At 44.0% G+C, this 15,333-nt stretch overlaps 1 protein-coding gene across 2 annotated transcripts in view; it reads left to right on the plus strand.

Moving 5' to 3' along the window:
* Window positions 1-15,333, plus strand: part of LOC113907915 (dynein heavy chain 9, axonemal) — a 231,140-nt gene that overhangs the window by 48,370 nt on the left and 167,437 nt on the right. For both annotated transcript variants that reach the window (XM_035724711.1, XM_035724712.1), the window contains exons 12-14: window positions 2,494-2,655; window positions 6,432-6,628; window positions 14,964-15,126. In XM_035724711.1, the coding sequence (XP_035580604.1) occupies window positions 2,494-2,655; window positions 6,432-6,628; window positions 14,964-15,126 (522 nt within the window). The remainder of the gene's footprint in view (window positions 1-2,493; window positions 2,656-6,431; window positions 6,629-14,963; window positions 15,127-15,333) is intronic.

Below are 15,333 nucleotides of genomic sequence, written 5' to 3' on the forward strand. Positions count from 1 at the left end.
AGGCTTCCCGCGGAGCGGGGAGCCCGATGCGGGGCTCGATCCCAGGACCCTGGGATCATGACCTGAGCCGACGGCAGACGCTTAACGACTGAGCCACCCAGGCGCCCCTGATGAAATTCTTTATGTGATGTCCTCTAATGTCTTAGTCACATTAATGATAGTTTTGTTAAAATTTGTATCTGATAATTCCAATACCTAGATCTTCTATGGGCCAGTTTTTCCTTGATTTGGTGGTATCTCCTGGTATTCCCAGTAATTTCTGTTTTATTTCCAGACCTTACGAGTTTTAAAATGTGCAGATAATTTGAGGGTTTAGATGATGCTATTTTCCTTCAGAGATTACATATTTCTGCTTCTGCTTCTGCCAAGCAGTTACTGGGGATTGAGGAGATTGAAGTTGGGCTCCAGTTTCCGTGAGGACAAAATGATCTGTGATTCATTCATACTCCTAGTGTATAACCATTTGAGGGGTTCCCATGGGGTTTTCACCATGACCCTCTTCTTGGTAATCCCTGAACTTCAATTTTCATCCTTCCTACCCCTTGAGATAAGTTTGCTCAGCATCGGGGCGCCTGGGTGGCTCAGTCATTAAGCATCTGCCTTCAGCTCAGGTCATGATCCCAGGGTCCTGGGATCGAGCCCCACATTGGGCTCCCTGCTCCGCGGGGAACGTGCTTCTCCCTCTCCCTCCCCACCCCCCACCCCACTTGTGTTTCCTCTCTTGCTGTCTCTCTCTCTCTCTGTCAAAATAAATAAATAAAATCTTTAAAAAAAAATTTGCTCAGCGTCTTAACCTGTCAGTTGTCTCTCTGTCTTTTCAGTTTCTGAACCTATAAGCCATTGGTTGTGAATTGGCAAATGTCCAAAGGAAAAAGAAATGGTGCTAGATTTGGGGTTCATTTTCTTCCTTTTCTTCTCTCTAGTAATTTAGCCCTTTGAGTCCTCGCTACCTTGGTAACTCCGTAATGCCTCTAGAAAGATGAAGCTTTAAAGATAATTTTCCTGGGGAGCCTGGATGGCTGTCAGTTAAGCGTCTGCCTTCAGCTCAGGTCATGATCCCACGGTCCTGGGATTGAGCCCTGCATTGGGCGAGTCTGCTTCTTCCCTCTCCCCCTGCTGCTCCCCCTGCTTGGTCTCTCTCTCTCTCTCCCTGTCAAATAAATAAAATCTTTTAAAAAATAAAGATAATTTTCCTGTCTTTTATAGTTGACTTCGGTGGATTGGTTTGTAATCCGGTATTCTGCCACTACCAAAAGCAGAAATCTTGATGGAGGTTCTTGCTAGGTTATAGTAATTGAAGGATTCGGTATTAGTCCATTCATTCTTTCAGTGAGCACTCACTGAGAATCTAGTTTATGTCAGGCATCATGCTAGATGCCAATAATACAATGATAAAAATAAACCACACCCAAAATGAAGCCTGTCAGTTTCCCTGCCTTTGAGACACTCATCATGACCTGGAAGAAACAAACCTGTACAAAGAAGAATGGTTTTAGAAACAAATAGATGTATATATAAAGCGTTAAGTGGGGGCACATCAGAGGGTATGCTGTTGGGCAGAAAGGGAGGTGCCATGGAAGACTTCAAGAAAGAGATAGCACTTGAATTGGATCTTGAAATATGAGCATAGCAAGAAAAGCAAAAGGCATGAAGGCACAGAAAATATGCAGCATCATAAAATAATTTTAATTTGGTGAAACTGAAATCTAGATTTTATGGGAAGTGGTGATAAGAGTGATCATGAGGAACTAGACTGGTAGTCCTATTACAACCAGAACTTTATGCCCTGCTCATGAGTCAGAGCATTATTCCATTGGTGACGAGGAATAATTAAATGGCCCCTTTTCCTCTATGATAAAAAAGAAAGCAATGGGGAAAACACAGGTTTAGAGGATTTTGAAGTTATAGGACCTGTTGAGGTCATTGAGAGACTCTAATCTTGGTGGTCTCCATTTTTCAATGAAAAAGAAGGCTAAGACATTGACTAATAGTAACAGAGAGAGGTGAGGTGAGAGAAAAATTTTAAAAGAATAGTAAATATTTGGAATAATCCCTATGGTGTATGGAAGGAGAACCTACTAGAAATAAATAAATGGATTGTCCCCTAGACTGGGGACAAGTTGGCACTTAGGGAATTGAAATATAGCAGAGAAGCTACCTCTCTCCTCACTGTGGTTATTTGGAATGTAATGGTCAAAATTTCAGGCTCTTAGGTCAGGCAGACCTAGTTTCAAAACCTTGTGGTTTTGTACTAAGACTGCATACTATATATATATGACATTAGGCATAATTCCTGTCTTTCTGAATCCCAATGTCCACATTGTACAAAATGGATACAGTAAAAATTATTTTGTAGGATCATCATGGTGGTTAAATGAGTTTTATCTGGCAAAGCTTCTAGCCCAGTACCTGTCACATAACTGGTTCAATAAATTATAGCTGTTGTAGTTTTAAATTGTCGTTCACATGAGATTTTCTCTATTCTCTTTAAAGGGCATTCTCTTCTCCTCAGTAGAATGTGTAAAATCCACACAGGACCTAGTAAAGCTCTATCTGCATGAATCAAATCGGGTTTATCGAGATAAGATGGTGGAAGAAAAGGACTTTGATCTTTTTGATAAAATCCAGACAGAAGTGGTCAAGAAAATTTTTGACGTGAGTATTGCTTTGCAAAAAATTCTTTTACATTTGAAAAATAATAATTATGCAGATAATCACCCAAATGATAAAATCTAGCTCATAAATTGGGAGGAAAAATCAGAGATTAGATAGGGAAGGAAATCTATCATTATTTTGCTGAGGTGAAAAATGCTAGGACAACAAAAGGCACAAATTAATCATAGAATGTCAGTGTTGAAAAGGTCTATGGGGATCATCTGATCCAATTCCTCATCATATACTGATTCCTCTCAGTAGCATTTCCCAGATTGGTCATCCCAGTGGATGCTCCAACATCCTTGAAAATGGCCAGTCTCATCTTTCTGAAGGGAGCCATTTTGGAGCTGCTAATGACTGGGAATTTGGAACAATTTTGAAATTTGGAACCTTGAGAACAATTTTAAAGGCTGGAACTTTTTTCTAATAATGATCTAAAATTTATTTCCCTGTCCACTAATTTTAGGTCTACCCGAAAAACTTTCACATATTTTAGGATCATTTGTCTTGTCCTTCCTGGGTCTTCTCTCCTCCAGACCAAATAGCCTGTGTTCTTTTAGCCACCTCTGACATGGCTTGTTTTCAAACCCAGAGAAATTTGCCCTCATCTTGATTACTTTTCCATCAGGTCCCCCCCCTGAAATCATGGTGTCTGACTTTCATCACACAACCCAGCTGAGGTCTGGCCAAAAGCAAGATCATCATTCCCTCTTATACACTATAATTTTGTTACACTACTAACTAGTTGCACTATAATACACTCTTTGGAAAGAAAATATCCATAATAAATTGAGAAATACTTCATATTCTTTCCCTCTCTTGGAAATTCACAGTGCTTTTAGCACATTAAAGCCCTAAAATTCTTTTTTTTTAAGATTTTATTTATTTATTTATTTATTTGAGAGCGCGACAATGAGAGACGGAGAGAGAGAGCACACGAGAGGGAAGAGGGTCAGAGGGCGAAGCAGACTCCCTGCCGAGCAGGGAGCCCGATGCGGGACCCGATCCCAGGACTCCAGGATCATGACCTGAGCCGAAGGCAGTCGCTTAACCGACTGAGCCACCCAGGCGCCCCAAAAGCCCTAAAATTCTTGAATAACCCTGATTCATTTATCATTTCCCAAATATATGAGACCCTAAAACTCTTTTCCTTTCATAAAACCTATTAATAATTTGCAGAACAAATACGCCATAGAATATGCCTTGGGAAGCACACATTAACACAGCCTAAGTTCATTCTACACTTCTAGTGTCAAAATTACCCCACAACTAACACTGAGCCTTCTAAAAGTTGACCAGAACTACATATTTTCCACACATACTGCTTGTCCTCTCTTGAACTTAGAAATAACCAAAACTTGTATTTAAATATACCATGTTGTCCCTAAGCTCACCTGGTTAGGTCTAGCACCAGATTTTTTTCCTGATACCATCGTGGATCTACCTCTGAAGATACTTACAGTCCATCCCAACCTACATGATAGGACAGCATTTTTTCTTAAAGATTTATTTATTTATTTCAGAGAGAGAGAGCACAAGCGGGAGGGGCAGAGGGGGAGAGAGAGAGAGAGAGAGAGAGAATCCCAAGCAGACTCTGCACTGAGCACAGAGCCCCATGTGGGGGCTCGATCTCACAACCTCGAGATCATGACCTGAGCCGAAACTAAGAGCCAGACGCCCAACTGACTGTGCCACCGAGCCACCCCTTAAACAGCATTTTTAAGTAACTTATCTCAGTTGGGTTTTTACTAGTATGAACACCCTGAAATTCCCCCCCTTATCATTTTTCTATGTCCCTATATTCAGTACTCTCACATCTTAGGTGCCCCTCTGAGCACTGTAGCTGTAGCATTTGCCAAGTCATGTATTCATTGTTAGCTCTGCAAACCAGCCTTGACTCTCTTTTCCCATTGATTTGAGCTGACACTTTGGAGTACCAACACTCAGCCTTTGAAATAGAGGTTCGCATGTAGGTCTGTATCCTAAGAACACACTCTTTTAATCATAGACTAAGATATAATTAATACTGGCATCATCCTTCCCCAGCAACATTTGAAATGCCAGCCAGAAGTACCTTTGGCTGCATCAAATCTTGACAGTGGTATTAAAGAAAAGTTGCCGCGTTTCCACCAAGGAAGTTATACAGTCCTGTTTCTACCAGTGAAATCTTAAAGTTCTCTGAGAAGTAGCCCTTGTGTGATGTGGTGTCACTATTAAGAAATCTTTGAATCACCAGGCGGGTTGATTTTCTCTCTCCCTCCTGAATAGCCTGACTCTGATCATAACATCGGAGACACGTTGTTTTGTTCATCAAAGAGTCTTTGTAGACCAGGCTTTTCAGAACTGTACTTCAGTCATTCCTCTAGTAGATCATTAGTGTAAATTGACTTCCAGCAGGACCAATTCCCAGTATATTAGCCATTTTCAAACTGGGTAAATGGGTTCCCACATCACTTCCCCACGTGCCTTCTGCAGCGAGCAAGAATGGCTCTCTTGCCTTGCACTAAACATTTACCGTTCATGTGTGGCAAAGCCAGAATAGTTCAAAGGCTTTCCATGGCCCTGAAATCACCTTCAAAGTATAATAACTCTTTGATATTTAACTCTTTCCATTTCATTCTTATAAACCAGGCAGCAGTCCTGGTTTCTCTGTGGATGAGACTGTCATCCTCACTTCCCCTCCATTAGATTTGATGACTCTTACCCCTTGGGCTTACAAAGCTAACCCTACAGTAGTGACTCATTCCCAGGGTAACGTCCCTGCTGGTAAAGAGCATGCAGGTTTCCTCTTTCCCAGGTGCTTCTCCCAGTCAGAACTTCGGAAGAAAAAAATGGCAGGTGGGGACAGTTGCTCATACTCATATAAATTCCTACTTAGGTACTAGAAAGCATGTTCTTTCTTGGACTTACTTCCCCTACCACCTTTCTTCCTTTTGAAGTCTCTAAGATTTGGGTTTTGATAAGTAAGTAGTTCCTTTCTAAATTAAAAATGATTAGCTGCCTCTTTGATACTTAGAGGAACATTGGTAGTAAAGAGACACAGACATGCTATCTTTTAAATTAATTGAGTTGTACTAGGTTTTTATTAAACATGGTAAGGTCTGCCCTGTGGGCAAGAATCAACACACAACCAGCTCGTATCTTTATGAAAATTTCATACATGGGGGTTCTACTCTGAACATTTTCAGATTATCAGGATCCTCATAAACAAACCAGTCATCTAAGGGTGGCTCATGAAGCATTTTTTTAGAAACCAAGTTCTCCGGGCTGAGCCAATGAAGTTGGGGCTGGAAGCCTCCAGTGTGCTATCTCACCGGAAAGAGGAAAGGATGTTTTATGATGCTGCTGTGGACTGGGAAGCAAGAGCTGTTGAAACAAATGTGGGGGAGATGAGGGCACTGAGGCATGGACCCCTTTACCCAGCAGTGACGAAAGAGCCCCTGCTTAGGGAAATCTATCCGTGTGTCCCCATCCACTCCTCTGCCCAGAATTGGACTCTTACTGTGCATATGGGAAGGGTACCTTCCACCTTCCATTTCCCATCCTCAGCCCACAGGGAATAATAAACATCACCCATGACTTCATGGAGCTGGTAAATGAATGTTAAACTTCTACTTTATAAGAGCTGCTCAGGAGAAAGGAAGTGGTGGAAGCAGCACTGATACTTAATTTGCAGGAAGTGTCCAGAGAGAAAAAGCAAATGAGGGGTCTTTACTCTCTGTGGAACCAGAACTGAGTCAGTAAACGGGGTTCTTATGCCTATGTTCCACCACCAGGATATTGATGAGACTGTGAAGCAGACCCAAAGCCTGAACATGTATTGCCATTTTGCCAGTGGTATCGGTGAGCCCAAGTACATGCCCGTCCAATCATGGGAACTTCTGACCCAGACTCTGGTGGAAGCCCTGGAGAACCACAATGAAGTCAACACAGTGATGGACCTGGTTCTCTTTGAGGACGCCATGCGCCATGTGTAAGTGTGCTGCTGTTCCTGCCTTTCCTCAATTGTCTCTTCTTCCCAATGTCAGACGTCTCTTTTGGGCATTTGAGGACACCTTGATCAAACCAGGAAAGCAGCTGTGCTTCTGCCAGGGAGGTCAAGATGGCCGCTGGTAGAGCAGTGGCCGCAGCATCTTCCACTGGCCCTAGGAGGCAGCAGGATGCTGAACTCGGGCAGAACTGGATTTATTACCTTGTCTGTCATTTATGATCCCTAGGCAGGACCACAGTGACACCAAGGGAAATTTTGAGATCATAAAAGAGGCACCAGAACAGCTCAAGACCCGTGTTCCCACCCCATACGAGTCTGAGGGCCAACTTTAAAATAATGGGATGGAGGGTTTTTCTTTAAATGCTCACATATTTCAAAAATTAAATACCCTCGTAAGTGTTGTTGCTGTCGACGGAATCAGTGAGAGTAGTCACCAAGCCTCCTGGATGATGTATACTTACCCCAAATTCTGTCCCTCTGATGGCTCTTTACATTCCCCAACTGAGTCACATCCCACCTTCCAAAATCTTTCCACCCTGTCCCCTGGTACCCGTGGACCTCAGCAGCAAAACCCACTTCATCTTCAACTTCTCAGAACTTCCCCTCATTGATGATTCTAAGTGAAACCTCACTGACCCCTGAGTTGAGGAAAGCTCTTTTTTCCTCCCCCATTCTATGTACCCCAGGCCCTAGAGAGAGCTAAGGACCCTCCTTCTCTCCCACCTCATTTCAGTGGCCCATTTAAACCATTTCTCCCTTTATCCTTCACAAACCCCAGTTCCTCAAAAGCACGAGTAACTAGACTTTCATACTTATTACCTCGCCTTCTTACTGCCATCTGCTGACATCCAGTCCCTCCCCAACATTTACCAACGACTTGGGTGCTTGGGCCAACTTCCCTCCTCGACCACATCGTTCCTTCTGGCTAGCATTTGTGTATCACCTAGTCTTTCTGCCCGTTGGCCTCGTTAGCTCCAGTTCCCCCTTAGCCACTCGCTCCCACGTTCCTACCCCAGAACTTCTGTCATCAGCGATGAATCCGTCTCCACAATCTCCATTTCAAACAGCCTACCCTCTGAACTGTACCTCCTACCCTTCCCCTCACCTGCTCTGGTTTTTATTCCAGGGAATTCCTTCTTGACCCAGTCTTACTGAGATATCACTGGCATCTAACATTGCATTAGTTTAAGGTGTACAACATCGTGGTCTGACATATGTGTAGAATACAAAACGATTACCACAGTAAGATTAACAGTCATTCACAGGTTACAATTTTGTTTCCTTTTGATGAGGACTTTTTAGTTCTGTTTTCTTGGCGACTTGCATGTATACGATATGGCATTGTTAACTCTAGTCATCGTGTTATACTTTACCTCCCCGGAACTCATTTATCTTATACCTGGGATTTTGTACCTTTTGATCACCTTCCCCTAATTCCTCACCCCCATGCCCCCGCCTCTGGCAACCACAAATCTGATCTCTGTTTCTATATGTCTGTTTTGTTGTGTGGGTTTTTGTTTTGTTTTGTTTTGTTTTTTCTTTTGGATTCCACATATAAGTAGGATCCTATGGTATTTGTCTTTCTCTGTCTGACTTCTCTCACTTCGAGATCCTTCCACGTTGCCCCAAATAAAAATAGTTATTCTTCAGCTTCATCAAGACTTCATTTCATGGAGCCAACCACTTTATCAGACTCCTTCGCCCCTCTGCCTACCATGTCTTTACTGTCCTCAACCACTATAAGCTCCATTATCCTGGTGCAAGCTCCCTAAGTTTCCTGGCATTATGTCCATGTGACAAAACCCCATTCTAGGTAAACCGCACTGTCTTACTCCACACCTGCTCCCGAGCATCTGAAGATTGTTGTGGAAAAACCACCACCATTTAGGCTTGGTGTGTTTCAGATTTTCAGCCACACATATCACATGGGCCCCTGACCTTGCTGGAAACACACCTCCCCTACCCTGGGCAGTTTGCTCTCTTGCCCTGCCTGTGATGATTGCATCCCACATTTTCCTTCTCTTCTCAAGATCCTACCATCCCTGCCCTCTCTCTGTTCCCAGTTAATGAGCACATCTCTTCCTTCACTGAGATAACGAAAGCAGCCAGAAGAGAATTCTCTCGTTTCCCCGCCATCAAATCTAATAGCCCACCTGCATCCCGCCCACAAATTGTGCCTTCTCTACTCTTTCAGTAAATGAACCACCCCTGTTCCTATCGAAGGCCAGTCCTTCCATGTGCATCCTGGATCCCATCTCTCAGCACCTTCTTAGTGACTTGACTCCTTCCTAAAATTAAATTATTCCTTCTCCCTCCCCCCTCCTCCTCGCTTTTCCCCTCTTGTGCCATCATCATTAATTCAGTGATTTCTGGGTCATGTGCATCTACATACAAACATGCCACATTATCATTATAAAAAATAATGAACTGTTCCTTCACTCTTACATCTCCTTCCATCTCCACCTTTTTTTTTTTTTTTTTTTTGCTCCTGTTCACAACAAAACTCATCAAAATGGTTGTCTATACTTATCATACTTTCTCACTTCTCATTCTCTTCTGGATCCATTTCTTACCAATTGAATAAAGAAGCTCTTATCCAGTCACCACTGAGCCCCCTCTTGCTGAAGTCATTTATCGCTGCTGGGTCCTCACCTTATATAACTTGACTGCCGTGCTGCATTTGTCATGATTAATCTATCTGTTTACATCCATCCATCTATCCATCCACCCACGCATCCGTCTATCCATCCATCCATCCATCCACCCATCCACCCACCCATCCATCCATCCATCCACCCACCCATCCATCCACCCACCCATCCATCCATCCATCTACCCACCCACCCACCCATCTATCTATCCACCCACCCACCCATCTATCTATCCACCCACCCATCCACCCATCCATCTTTCCACCCACCCATCCATCTAACACATATCCATGGATTAGGCATACTATGAGTGCAAGGATCTTTTTTTTATTCACTGCTAGATCTCTAAGATCTAGGACAGTGTCTGGAATATGGCAGGTACTCAACAAAAATTCTTAGCATCTCATTTAGGGTAAATGACGTAGAGGAAAAACAGAGAAGGAAAGGGGATACAGAGTGCTAGTGGAGGGTAGGGAGGGTGTTGATTGCAATTTTAAATAGGGTGGTCAGGAAGACCTCTCTGGAAAGGCAGCACTTGACATGATACGTAGGAGCTACCCTGGACACAGAACTCACCACGGACCTGGTGCGTAGAGCTTTGCGTACATCACTTCATTTAGTCTTCACAAAAACCCTGAAGAGAGTAAGGTCTGCTCTTATCTCTGTATATTACGCATGAGGAGGCTACAACCCAGAGAGATGGGAAAAGCTGCCTAGCGCCCCGCACCCCAGAAACCGAGAAGCCAAAGCTTACACTAACGCACTGTGGCTCCAGTGCGTTTGCTCTCAGCCATCACACTGTGGTGCTTCCTCATCTACATTTCTGTCTCTCCTGATCCAGTGCAAGCTCCTTGTGCGCAGACTCAGTCTTGCCCACTGCTGAATCCCCAAAACCTTGGACAGTGTCTGGTGCATAGTCAGTGGCCAGGACCAGGTTTTGGGACATCCATTCCCGAACCTCAGGAAAGTTCAGAGAGCATTTTCCCCTCTTTAATAGCTATCAGAGCCTGTGTCATAGTCTTGGAATTGAGGCAAATCTCTGTCCTTTCAAGGTAAATTTAATTTGGGAGAAGAGCAAGTGATTCACTCAGTGCAGTTTCCAACATGGGTGATCAAATTGACTAATACTGGTTTTTAGAAAAAAATAAGGCTATGAAAACTGGCTTTTCTCTTGAGGTTCCTTAAGAGGCTCTGAAGATGGTTTCCAGAGAGAAGCCTGAGCTGCATTAGCAATGGCAAAATAACTGGAATAATGAACTACCTCAAGGGAGGCAGTTCTCAAGATTAAAGTATATTTGGACATATAATTTCAGGTACATTTGTTTAAAAACAACGATGTCCCATGACATGGTCTTTGTACTGCCCTCCCCTCCCCGGGGCTCCTCGGCCTCTGCCAGCTCTACCAGCCACAGAGAGCGGAAGCACCCCACCTTGTGCCAAAGAGTGTAATGACAACCAACAGTGAGAAACATAACCTAAGAGAGACAGAAGATTCGTGACCTGGAGCGCAGTGCCCAAAGCAGAGGGGTTTGGGCTCTCTCCGGGAAGGTCCCGACTTCTGATACCCAAGGTGGAAGCAGGGTGAGGCTGAGCAGGGTGGAGGCTCTAGCACTCCCCAGGAACACGCAGGACTGGTCGAGGGGCGAGGGTAAGGGCGTCTGTTCAGAGGTGCGATGAGGCATATGCTCATTTTGATGTTATAATCTGGCTCTTTGTTCTTACTACTTGAGCTCTTACCAGTCTCTCTGGTCCAATTCCCTGACACCTTTCCCAAGCTCTGCTGCTAATTCTTACTGCCCTTTTATGTTGAACCTGACCACGGAGAGCCACGTAGCGAGTTACGGGCACAGATTCTAGAGACAGAGACAGATCCACATTCAAATCCTGGTTCTGCCACTAATTAGCTGCGGTGTTCAGCAAAGGACACTGAACTTCCCTGAGCTTCACTTTCCTCCTCTGGGAATGAGGGTAGTGAGAATGTCTATGTCGTAGGGTTATTGCTACTGGTGTGTCCGGCGCTTTGTGCTTAACAAGCAGTCCAGAGATGCTAGGCTTTTGCTTTGTGCTATTGTGTCCTTAATGGTACCACTGTGTTCTCCCGCTGACTGTCTTCACCGTTTCAGCAGATTCTCGGTCTGCATTTCCTTAAAGCTTCACACCAAGTCTTTTCCACTGCTTTTGGCATAATCTTTATTTTTTCCTGGGCTTATTGGCTCCCACAGAGATTGTTCTGCCTCTTTTTCTTTCTCTTAGCATCACTTTACGAAAAAGATGTACTTCTCTTGGGCCCCTTCCTTTGTGTATCTTGTCCATTCTAGGACGTCTGCGGCGTGCACGTGTGCGCATGCGTGTGCACGCGTGTGTGTGCATGCCGTGTGTGTGTGTAGCCTTCAGTAAGCCCACTTCCTCCAGCTGTGCTGTGGTACATCTTCAGTTTTTGTTTTTAATCTCGCAGAAATTCAGTAATGAGCTTAACTTAGACCTCACTGGTTTTCTCGCCCAGGAGCCTTTCAGAATATTGATCTTCTTTTTTAAATGTTGTAATTTGAATGCAGAGTCCTTTGCCCTCATCAGAGGTTGTTAATGAATCCCCAGCTGGAGTCTAATGCTGACAGTTGCAGTCTGAACCATTCTTCTCTGGAAACTTCAGAACTAATGATGCATTTCCCACTTAGATATTGAATAGCAGGGACTATGCTAAGCTGAATTCAGGCCTTCCAGAATAGAGGGAGTGTGGGGCGGCACAGAGAACCCAGGTGGACTTCTCCTCCAAAGAGAGGGCCTGGGTATCTGAGCACCTCAGTTTCTCTTTTATCCTTGGAGTCAGGCACCCTCCAATACAGACACGAAGCAGATGAGTCCTTGCCCCTCACGTAATGTATGATTGCGTACATCCCTCCAGATGTGACACTGACGTAAGGTATGTGTTCTGTTTCAGTTTAACCAACATTTACCGAATACCCTCAATGTGCGAGGACTGTAGAGGATACGAGATGAGTACACACACCCTTCCACTGTCTCAAAACTAGGATTTAATACGGGGGCCAGAGAATTGTAAATCTATCTGATAACAAGACAGAGCAGAAATATCCCAATTAAATAATTATAAAGGGGAAAAGCAAAATCGCAAAAGAACTAAGTGTAGGTCAATAAATAACTCCTAAATACTTGGGGGAATTAATTTTCACTACAAAAAGTTAGTGACTTAACAATTTTAAATCCAGAAAGCTAAAATTTTCTGCACATACAAAAGCACATTAAAATGAAAAGGTAAAAGTGACAAATTGGAGGGATGTTTCAGAACATACCTAAAGGGGTCTTACAAATCTAGAACTCTTCATCTTCAGTTAAGAAGTGGGCACTCAGAGCACCTGGCTGGCTCAGTCAGAGGAGCATGCAACTCTTGATCTCGGGGTCATGAGTTCAAGCCCCACGTTGAGTATAGCGATTACTTAAATAAATAAAACTTTAAAAAAAGAAGTGGGCCATGGACATGAAAAGGAAATTCACAAAACAAACAATATATAATGATTAATAAGAAAAATGTTTAATTCCATAGATATCAAAGGAATAAAAATTTAAATCATTGTATCAACCATTCAATTGGCAAAGATTTAAAAATATACATATAAGACCCAGTGTCAACAAGAGTGGGGGCCAGACTCTTTCCACCTGCTGGTAGGTGGGCACTGTTGGCTTACCTGCCCTCCCGCTGGGGCTTCCTTCTCAATAGTAAACACATCCCACAGGAGAGAGGAGACAGTGAGGACCCACAAACATCTCGTTTATTGATGCTGATTATGACCCAGTCATCAGTATATGCCAGAAATGTGCAGTAGTAAAAAGCTCAAGCCACAGAAGGTCAACAGGAGCCCTGTAACCTCATACATGCTCATGCTTTGTTGATATGTAAGTCCCACTCATCAAAACTCTCCTGGCAACCCCCACACTCCCTCCAAATTGGGATTAGCTGGACCTAAGTTGCCCCACCCCCGATGACCCTTACTTAATGTGAATATGATATTTGTCATTGCAATATTATTAACACAAGATAGAGACACAGGATTGTAGCCTATGCCGTTCAATCTCAGATGTACACTCTGCTCTGTTCGGTCAGACTCCCCCTGAGTTCTTGTTCTGTGCACTCGTCCAGGTCCAAGTTCACCAACACCTGTCGTCTCGTCTTCCTTTTATCCATTTCCCAAGTTTTCTGACATAACACATTCTCATGAAACCCACATAATCTAACATATTCTCACCCTTCAAAATAATAGATCCACCTTTTGATCAATTCTACCCAAGAAAACAACAAATTCGTGCCACCATGCTGGGAGGCAGCTTTTCAGTATGTATCAAAAGCCAAAAAAATTGTCTTACTGTTTGACTCAGCGATTTTCTTTTAGGAATCTATCCTGTGGACATGATGAAAGATAGAAACAAAAAATATTTCCACAGCATTATTTATGACTGGAAAATGTTGGAAACAACCTAAATATCCAGTAGTGGGCTAATGCAGATAAGGTTTTTATTCTGTTGTTTCACCATTAAAAGCATGGCTTAGCAATTACTCAGTGGTGTAGGAAAATACTCACAAGAATATGGCTAAATGGAAAAGTGGTTTCAAAGCTCTGTCTAGTATACAACGGAACCCGATTTGACAATAGGGTAGATATATATTGAGCTTTCAGGTGTAATAAGTGTATATACCCATAAATATAAACACACAGACTCTAGGAAAAAGTCCAGAAGGGCCTATAATTAATGTCAGTGGTATTTATTGCTATCTAGTATAGAATTGTAGTTTTCCTGCATTTTATGCATTTTGTGCAATGAATAGTTACTGTTTTTAAGATGAGGAAAGAAAGGGAATAGGAGTTTTTTTAATGAAGAATGTAGGTACCTTATGTAAGGTCTATACATAGCGCTAAGGAGAAAGAAGAACGTGGAGGAGGGTCTATGGACAGGTGGATGGAAGAGCGGCATTTGAGGAAGGCCTGGTGAGTCAGGGAGGTGAGTCCTCTGCAGGAGGTAGTCTAAGACCAGGGCCTGGGGATCTTTCATCATTGCTGGGTGGGAATATGGGTACTGAGAGAGGTGAGTAGAGCTAAAAGGGGAAGAATCCAGAAGCCAAACAAGTGGATGTCTTGTAGGTTGACACCAAGAATCCGCATTCCTTACAAGGGCATCAACAAGGCTCCCTGTTACTCTGCTGACTTTAGTTTTGCTTCTCTCTTTAGTGGAACAAACAGTTCTGTTCCTGCTTGTACTTTAGCCTCCCCTGGATTTTTTTTTTTCCTACTCTTCTCTTTTTCCTGGCCCCTCCTCTTGCCTGAAAGCACAAGTAGGTGAGGCCGAGCGCTGTGGGAGGTGTGGCAGAGTCAGGCTCAGCTGGGGAGGGGAGGGAGGGTAAGCCCGGGTCCCCTCCAGTCCTTTCTGGCTGCCATGAGCTCTTCCTCCACCAGAGTTCACCAGAGGCTTTGGCTTAAAGCAAAAAGCAGGAATGACTTCCATCCATTTGGGCAAGAAGGTGAGGCCAGGTTTGGGGACAGTGCAACTCACGTTTCCTGCAGCTCAGCCCATGATGGGCCTCCAAAGGGGGTTCCAGTGCAGGCTCCTCACGGAGGAAAGTCTGATCCAGGCCGCGTACCTCTGCTCCTTCCCCTCAGCTGCCACATCAGCCGCATCTTGGAGTCCCCCCGGGGAAATGCGCTGTTGGTCGGCGTGGGTGGGAGCGGCAAGCAGAGTCTGACAAGGCTCGCGGCGTTCATCAGCTCCATGGATGTATTCCAGATCACGCTGCGGAAAGGCTACCAGATCCCAGACTTCAAGGTAAGAGCCAGTCCTCCTCCAACTGCCCACAACTCCCTGTCACCCTTCCTTAGCTCTTCACTCACCTTGCTCAGAACCTCCCCATAAGCGACTGGCCGTTCACTTCCTCGCTTCTGGGCCGGCGACACCCGGGGCCCTTTACTTATTAGACTCAGTTCTGCATTTGTAAAACCTCAGCTGCTTCAGCTCCGTCTGGGTAACCTTGGC

Source organism: Zalophus californianus, chromosome 16 (assembly GCF_009762305.2).
Source record: "Zalophus californianus isolate mZalCal1 chromosome 16, mZalCal1.pri.v2, whole genome shotgun sequence".
Lineage (NCBI taxonomy): Eukaryota > Metazoa > Chordata > Mammalia > Carnivora > Otariidae > Zalophus > Zalophus californianus.